Source organism: Salvelinus sp. IW2-2015, unplaced genomic scaffold (assembly GCF_002910315.2).
Source record: "Salvelinus sp. IW2-2015 unplaced genomic scaffold, ASM291031v2 Un_scaffold1120, whole genome shotgun sequence".
In the NCBI taxonomy this organism is placed as follows: domain Eukaryota; kingdom Metazoa; phylum Chordata; class Actinopteri; order Salmoniformes; family Salmonidae; genus Salvelinus; species Salvelinus sp. IW2-2015.
Window position 1 is genome coordinate 291,224 of NW_019942736.1, and position 9,056 is coordinate 300,279.

The 9,056-nt window shown below is 41.8% G+C and overlaps 1 protein-coding gene across 1 annotated transcript in view; it reads right to left on the reverse strand.

The window, feature by feature from the left end:
* Positions 1 to 9,056, reverse strand: part of LOC112069787 (IQ motif and SEC7 domain-containing protein 1-like) — a 57,319-nt gene that overhangs the window by 28,885 nt on the left and 19,378 nt on the right. The window contains 4 exon segments of the mRNA XM_070438695.1: positions 1,041 to 1,166; positions 7,056 to 7,195; positions 7,498 to 7,664; positions 8,839 to 8,961. Coding sequence (XP_070294796.1) covers positions 1,041 to 1,166; positions 7,056 to 7,195; positions 7,498 to 7,664; positions 8,839 to 8,961 — 556 coding nt within the window.

Genomic DNA, 9,056 nt, shown 5'->3' on the forward strand with positions numbered 1-9,056 from the left:
TGTGCTTGATATAGGCCAGAGGGCGTGACCGTGGAAACACTGTGCTTGATATAGGCCAGAGGGCGTGACCGTGGAAACACTGTGCTTGATATAGGCCAGAGGGCATGACTGTGTAAACACTGTGCTTGATATAGCTTGGAATCTGGGTTTTTGTGATGACTCTGGCTATTCCAGGTCTATTCCAGGTCTATTCCAGGAGTTTTTCGAGAATATTCCATTACTATTCCGACACTATTCCGACACTATTCCGACACTATTCCAGGACTATTCCGGGTCTATTCCGGGGCTATTCCGGGTCTATTCCGGGGCTATTCCAAGGCTATTCCAGGACTATTCCAGGTCTATTCCAGGTCTATTCCAGGTCTATTGCAGGGCTATTCCAGGTCATTTCCAGGTCATTTCCAGGTCTATTCCAGGACTATTCCATGACTATTTCGAGACTATTCCAATACTATTCCAGGACTATTTCGAGACTATTCCAATACTATTCCAGTACTATTTTGAGACTATTCCAATACTATTCCAGGACTATTTTGAGACTATTCCAATACTATTCCAGTACTATTTTGAGACTATTACAATACTATTCCAGTACTATTTTGAGACTATTCCAGGACTATTCTCAGACCATTGTTTTAGCTAACTCAGGCGAACAGAAAATGTTTGATACTCTCAGAGCACACAGGTGAGTCTCTATGGTACAGATATAACACTCTCAGAGCACACAGGTGAGTCTCTATGGTACAGATATAACACTCTCAGAGCACACAGGTGAGTCTCTATGGTACAGACATAACACTCTCAGAGCACACAGGTGAGTCTATATGGTACAGACATAACACTCTCAGAGCACACAGGTGAGTCTCTATGGTACAGACATAACACTCTCAGAGCACACAGGTGAGTCTATATGGTACAGATATAACACTCTCAGAGCACACAGGTGAGTCTCTATGGTACAGATATAACACTCTCAGAGCACACAGGTGAGTCTATATGGTACAGACATAACACTCTCAGGGCACACAGGTGAGTCTTACCACGAGCAGGTCGTTGAAGAGGAAGACTTCTCTCTGGTGGACTCCAGTCCTCTGGCTTCTGTTAGGGTCAGGCACCTCGTACAGCTGACAACAACACACCAATCTGCGGTGTGGCAGCGAGAGCACCTACACACAAATTATTATTACTATTCACAGAGACAGAACCTGGCAGACAGAACCTGGCAGACAGAACCTGGCAGCAACACCTCGACACACAGCATATTCAAAGATTACATACTGTATATCAGGTCGAATATGTTTCTCCTGAATATGGGCTGTTTTCTACTGAATATGGGCTGTTTTCTACTGAATATGAGCTGTTTTCTACTGAATATGGGCTGTTTTCTGCTGAATATGGGCTGTTTTCTACTGAATATGGGCTGTTTTCATCTGAATATTGGCTGTGTTCTACTGAATACGGGCTGTGTTCTACTGAATACGGGCTGTTTTCTAATGAATACGGGCTGTTTTCCAATGAATACGGGCTGTTTTCTACTGAATACGGGCTGTTCTACTGAATATGGGCTGTTGTTCTACTGAATATGGGCTTGTTCTACTGAATATGGGCTGTGTTCTACTGATATGGGCTGTGTTCTGCTGATTATGGGCTGTTGTTTCTACTGAATATGGCTTGTTTTTCTACTGAAAGGGCTGTGTTCTACTAAGTATGGGCTGTGTTTCATCTGAATATGGCTGTTTCTACATTTGAATATGGGCTGTTTCTTGAATACTGGGCTGTGTCTACGATTAGCTTCATGAATATGCTGGCTATATGTGTTTTTGACTGAATAGGGTGGTTCTCTGTTGCTGTTTCTACTGAAAATATGGTGTGTGTCGTCTGAATATGGGCTGTGTTTACTAATGGCTGTTCACGAATATGGGCGTGTTTCTACTGAATATTGGGCTGTTTCTACGAATATGGGCTGTTGTTCTACTGAAATATGGCTGTTTTCTACTGATATGGGCTGTTTTTTCTACTGAATATGGGCTGTTTTCTACTGAATATGGGCTGTTTTCTGATGAATATTGGCTGTTTTCTGCTGATATGCCTTTTCCGAATATGGGCTTTGTTCTACTGAATATTGGGCTGTTTTCTCTGAACTATGGGCTGTTTCACTGTGAATAGGGCTGTTTTCATCTGAATATACGGGCTGTTTCTGACTGAATATGGGCTTGTGTTTCATGCTGAATATGGGCTGTTGTTCTACTGAATATTGGCTGTTGTCTACTGAATATGGGCTGTTTTTCTTTACTGAAGTATGGGCTGTTTCTACTGAATTAGGGCTGTTTTCGTCTGAATAGGGCTGTTTGTCTAATATCTGTGCTGAAATATGGGCTGTTTTCTACTGAATAATGGGCTGTGTTTGCGAATATCTTGCTCCTGAATTATGGGCTGTTTGTTCTATCGAATATGGGGCTGTTTCTCTAGCTGATATCGGGCTGTCTACTGCAAATATGGCTGTTTGTCATCTGAATATGGGCTGTTGTTCTAGCGAATATGTGCTGTTTTCATATGGGGGTCTACTGAATATGTAGGCTGTTTGTCTACTGAATATGGGCTGTTTTCTGCTGAATATGGGGCTGTTTTCTACTGAATATGGGCTTTTTTCTACTGAATATGGGCTGTGTTTCTACTGAATACTGGCTGTTTTCTACTGAATACGGGCTGTTTTCTACTGAATACGGGCGTGGTTCTCCTGAATACGGCTCTTTTCTACTGAATACGGGCTGTTTTTCATCTGAATAGGCGTTTCTACTGAATACGGCTGTTTCATTGAATACGGGCTCTTTTCTCTGAATACGCCTTTTTACTGAATACGGAGATACGGCTGTTTTCATCTGAATACGGTGTTTTTCTATCTGAATAAGGCTGTTTTCATCTGAATACGGGCTTGTTTTCATCTGAATACGGGTGTTTTCATCTGATACGGCGTGGCTGTTTTCATCTGAATACGGGCTGTGTTCTACTGAATACGGGCTTGTGTTCTTTATCTGAATACGGGCTGTGTTTCTACTGAATATTGGCTGTTTTCTACTTGAATACGGGCTGTTTTCTACTGAAAACGGGCGGTGTTCTGAATACGGGCTGTTTTCTACTGAATACGGGCTGTTTTCTATGATACGGGCTGTTTTCATTGAATACGGGCTTGTTTTTTCATCTGAATACGGCTGTTTTCTCCTGAATACAGGCTGTTTTCATCTGAATACGGGCTGTTTTTCATCTGAATTACGGGCTGTTTTCATCTGAATTACGGGCTGTTTCATCTGAATACGGGCTGTGTTCTACTGAATACGGGCTGTGTTTTCATCTGAATCGGGCTGTGTTCTACTGAATACGGGCTGTGTTCTACTGAATACGGGCTGTTTTCTACTGGAATACGGGCTGTTTTCTACTGAATTACGGGCTGTTTTCTACTGAATACGGGCTGTTTTCTACTGAACGGGCTGTTTTCATCTTGAATACGGGCTGTTTTCATCTGAATACGGGCTGTTTTCATCGAATACGGGCTGTTTTCATCTGAATACGGGCTGTTTTCATCTGAATACGAGCTGTTTTCATCTGAATATGGGCTTTTCTTTGAATACGGGCTGTTTCTGTCTGAATAGGGCTGTTTTCTGCTGAATACGGGCTGTTTCTCTGAATATGGGGTTGTTTTCATCTGAATATGGCTGTTTTCATCTGAATATTGGGCTGTTTTCATCTGAATATGGCTGTTTTCATCTGAATACGGGCTGTTTTCATCTGAATACGGCTTTTCATGAATATGGGCTGTTTTCATCTGAATACGGGCTGTTTTCTACTGAATAAGGGCTGTTTTCATCTGAATACGGGCTGTTTTCATCTGAATACGGGCTGTGTTCTACTGAATATGGGCTGTTTCTACTGAATAAGGGCTGTTTTCTACTGATATGGCTGTTTTCTACTGAATATGGGCTGTGTTCTACTGAATATGGGCTGTTTTCTGCTGAATATGGGCTGTTTTCTGCTGAATATGGGCTGTGTTCTACTGAATATGGGCTGTGTTCTACTGAATATGGCTGTTTTCTACTGAATACGGGCTGTTTTCTACTGAATACGGGCTGTTTTCTCGAATACGGGTGTGTTCTACTGAATACGGGCTGTTTTCTAATGAATACGGGCTGTGTTCTACTGAATATGGGCTGTGTTCTACTGAATATGGGCTGTGTTCTACTGAATATGGGCTGTTTTCTGCTGAATACGGGCTGTTTTACGATCGGGCTTTTTCTACTGAATATGGGCTGTTTTCTGCTGAATATGGCTGTTTTCTACTGAATATGGGCTGTTTCTACTGAATATGGGCTGTGTTTCTGCTGAATATGGGCTGTGTTCATCTGAATATTGGCTGTTGTCTACTGAATATGGGCTGTTTTTCTGCTGAATACGGGCTGTTTTCTACTGAATACGGGCTGTTTTCTACGAATATGGCTGTGTTCTGCTGAATATGGGCTGTGTTTCTACTGAATATTGTTGTTGTCTACTGAATATGGGCTGTTTTCTGCTGAATACGGCTGTGTTTCTGCTGAATATGGGCTGTTTTCTACTGAATATGGGCTGTTTTCTGCTGAATAGGGCTTGTGTTCTGCTGAATATGGGCTGTTTTCTACTGAATATGGGCTGTGTTCTGCTATAGGCTGTGTTTCTACTGAATATGGCTGTTGTCTACTGAATATGGGCTGTTTTTGCTGAATACGGGCTGTGTTCTACTGAATATTGGCTGTTGTCTACTGATATGGGGTTTTCGCTGAATATGGGCTGTGTTTCTGCTGAATATGGGCTGTGTTCTACTGAATATTGGCTGTTGTCTACTGAATATGGGCTGTTTTCTGTGAATATGGGCTGTGTTCTACTGAATATGGGCCGGCCGCTCCTCCCTGCCCCTGTGGCCTGCCCCCCCTGGGTGGTGCCTCTCTTCGTCGCCCTTGCTCCCCTGTTTTTTTTTTTTTTTTTTTTTTTATTTTATTTTTTATTTATATTAATTTTTTTTTTTTTTATTATGTTTACTCGGGTCTTTTGTTTTTTTCTTTTTTGATTTATTTTCTTTTTCGTTTTTTTTGTGTTTTTATATTAATAGTTTTTTTATTTTTTTTAATTGATTATTAAATAATATTTTTTTTTTGTTTTTATATTCTTTTGTTTTGTTTATCTTTATTTCTTTGTTTATTTTTTTTCTTTTTTTTTTATGATATACTTACTTATTATACTCATTTCTACTGAATATGGGCTTTTCTACTGAATAATGGGCTGTTTTCTACTGGAATATGGGGCTGTTTTCTACTCTGAATATGGGCTGTTTTCTACTGAATATGGGCTGTTTTCTACTGAATATGGGCTGTTTTCTACTGAATATGGGCTGTTTTCTACTGAATATTGGCTGTTTTCCCCACAGGAGAGAGTTTTCTTTCCATTAATTTCAGAAGTAACATATATTGTCTAAAGTATTTTTTATTTATTTTTATTTAACTAAGCAAGTCAGTTAAGAACAAATTCTTATTTACAATGACGGCCTACCCTGGCCAAACCCGGACAATGCTGGGCCAATTGTGCGCCACCCTATGGAACTCCAAATCACGGCCMMTTGTGAAACAGCCTGGATCTAACGTATTTTCTTATATTTATATTATAACTTTATAAAAAATATATTTCACTTATATTCTTATATTTTCTAACCTACTTAACTTACACTATATATACACAATGACCATAGGGGGATCAGCAGCATGATCATTGAGGGGGTGTGGGGACTACGTTGAAATAAAAACAATAATATACAATATATATATACAAAAGTATGTGGACACCCCTTCAAATTAGTAGATTTGGTTATTTTAGCCAAACCCATTGCTGACAGTTGTATAAAATCGAGCACACAGCCATGCAATCTCCATAGACAAACATTGGTAGTAGGATGGTCATATAATGAAGAGCTCAGTGACTTTCAACGTGGCACCGTGATAGGATGCCACCTTTCCAACAGGTGAGCTGCCCCGGCCAACTGTAAGTACTGTTATTGAGAAGTGGAAACATCTTGGAGTAACAACGGCTCAGCCGTGAAGTGGTAGACCACACAAGCTCACAGAACGCGACCACCGAGTGCTGAAGCACGTAACGCGTAAAAATCATCTGTCCTCAGTTGCAACACTCACTACCGATTTTCTAAACTGCCTCTGGAAGCAACGTCAGCACAAGAACTGTTCGTCTGGAGCTTCATGAAATGGGTTTCCATGGCCGAGCAGCCGCACACAAGCCTAAGATCACCATGTGCAATAACAAGTGTCGTCTGGAGTGGTGTAAAGCTCGCCGCCATTGGAGCAGTAGAAAAGCGTTCTCTGGGGTGATGAATCACGCTTCACCATCTGGCAGTCCTACAGATAAATCTGGGTTTGGCGGATGCCAGGAGAACGTTACCTGCCCCAATGCATAGTGCCGCCAACTGTAAAGTTTGGTGGAGGAGGAATAATGGTCTGGGGCTGTTTTTCATTGTTCGGGCTAGAGCCCTTAGTTCCAGTGAAGGGAAATCTTAATGCTACAGTATACAATGACATTCTAGATGATTCTGTACTTCCAACTTTGTGTCAACAGTTTRGGGAAGACTGTTTCCTGTTTAAGCATGACAATGCCCCGCGCACAAAGGTGGAAGAACTTTATTGGTCTGCACAATCCCTGACCTCAACCCCATCGAACAGCTTTGCGATGAATTGGAACGCCGACCGCAAGCCAGGCCTAATCACCCAACATCAGGGCCCGGCCTCACTAATGCTCTTGTGGCTGAATGGAAGCAAGTCTACGCAGCAATGTTCCAACATCTAGTGGAAAGCCTTCCCAGAAGAGTGGAGGCTGTTATAGCAGCAAAAGGGGGGACCAACTCCATATTAACGCCCATGATTTTGGAAGGAGATGTTCAACGAGCAGGTGTCCACATACTTTTGGTCATGTAGTGCATATTCTGAGTCTGAGCAGGCAATGACCGTAGTAGACATTAATACTGTACTTACGGGCTTCTTGCCCACTACCACCCTCTCCACAGCCTGTACTTGAGACACGTGGTCATCGTTGGTGCGTAGCTCCCACTTCTCTATCCGATGGTAGATTCCTACTAACAGGTCTCTGGGTATGTCCTGACCATTATCCACTCCTGGGAAACATTAACATCCATAGGGGAAAGTGTGTTAGTAAAGAGAGAAGAAGAAGGGACATACAAACGTTACCATACAGATTCCATCCAAATAATGTGGGAAGAAAAAGGGAGAGATAAAGAGGAATGGAGATAACTGAGATAACAACAGATAGAGGGCAAATAAATGGAGATAAATAGATGTTTGTTTTGAGGAGTKCAGAATAAACTGGTAAAAAAAAACATGTCTCCTCATTACATCAGGTAGAGAAATAATCCAAACAGCCGTCTCAAAAACAGTCAGCCACCAGAATCCTCCTCACCTCTGAGGTTCTTGACGAAGTCCTCCAGCTTCATCTTCTTCTCTGGCTTGACGTTGGGAGAGTACATGTCTGTGTTGAGGAGGATGATGGCAAAAGCCAGGATGAAGATGGTGTCAGGGTTCTGGAACTGTCGGATCAGCACCGGGTTACACACACAGTACCGCTGACTGGATTGGGGGGGAGAAGACAGAAAGAAAGAGAGGGAGAGAAAGAGAGGGAGAAAGAGAAAGAGAGGGAGCGAAAGAGAGAGAAAGAGAGAGAGCGAGGTAGAGAGAGAAGAGATAGAGGGAGAGAGAGAGAGATATAAGTCAGATATATCCAAAACTAAAATGTCAATACAGTATAACATAGAAAACGAACAGAAGTCCATAAGTCAAGACAGAAGTCCATAAGTCAGGACAGAAGTCCATAAATCAGGACAGAAGTCCATAAGTCAGGACAGAAGTCCATAAGTTAGGACATCAAATCAAAGTTTTTTGTCACATGCTCCATATACAGCAGTGAAATGTTTACTTACAAGCCCTTAACCAACAATACTATTGTGAATAAGTCTATAAGTTAGCACATAATTCCATAAGTCAGCAAATAGAAGTCCATAAATTAGCACAATAAGTCCAGAAGTCGGTAGAAAAGGCTGCAAGTCCTGGTACAAAAAGTGCAGCCATGGCTTAAAAAGTCCGGTACAAAATAGTCTGTATGTCCCCCAGGATAAAAGTATGTGTCACGATCGTCAATGGGAGAGAGAMAGGACCAAGGCGCGGCTTGTGCAAAATACATCTTCTCTTTATTTAGAAGACAGGAAAAACCACACGAACCAAACACTAGACACAAACTAACAAAATAACAAACTGACGACCGTGAAGCTATATCTACCAATAGTGCTGACACAAACACTACACATAGACACAGACATTCCCCATGTCACACCCTGACCTAACWAAAATAATAAAGAAAACAAAGAATACTAAGGCCAGGGTGTGACAGTATGTCCACTAGTCAGTATAAAAAGTCCATAAAGCCAGTACATAAAGTAATTAAGTCCAAGTATCTGAAGGCCTGATTGCTGATTGGCTGAAAGCCGTGGTATATCAGACCGTATTCTATGGGTATGACAAAAAATATATATATGTTTACTGGTCTAATTATGTTAGTAACCAGTTTATAATATCAATAAGGCACCTTGGGGGTTTGTGGTATATCACCAATATAGCAAAGCTAGGGGTTGTATTCAGGCTGTATACTTTGCGTTGCCTCTTGCTTTAGAACAGCCCTTACACATGGTATATAGGCCATATACTACAGTTCCTGTGTTGTTTGTTGTTGTTTTAACTATATTCTCACCTGAAGGCCTCGATCAGTCTCTCCACCTTCTGGGCCTCCCCCTGGACTTTAATCTGAGCCTGGAACTTCCTGAGGGCATCATCCAGGTCCATCCCTGAGAAGTCCAACTCATCTACCACACAACTGGACAGGGAGAAGAGAGAGGAGAGAGGATTAAACCCTAACCCTAAACTTAAACCTGGACAGGAAGAAGAGAGAGGAGAGAGGATTAAACCCTA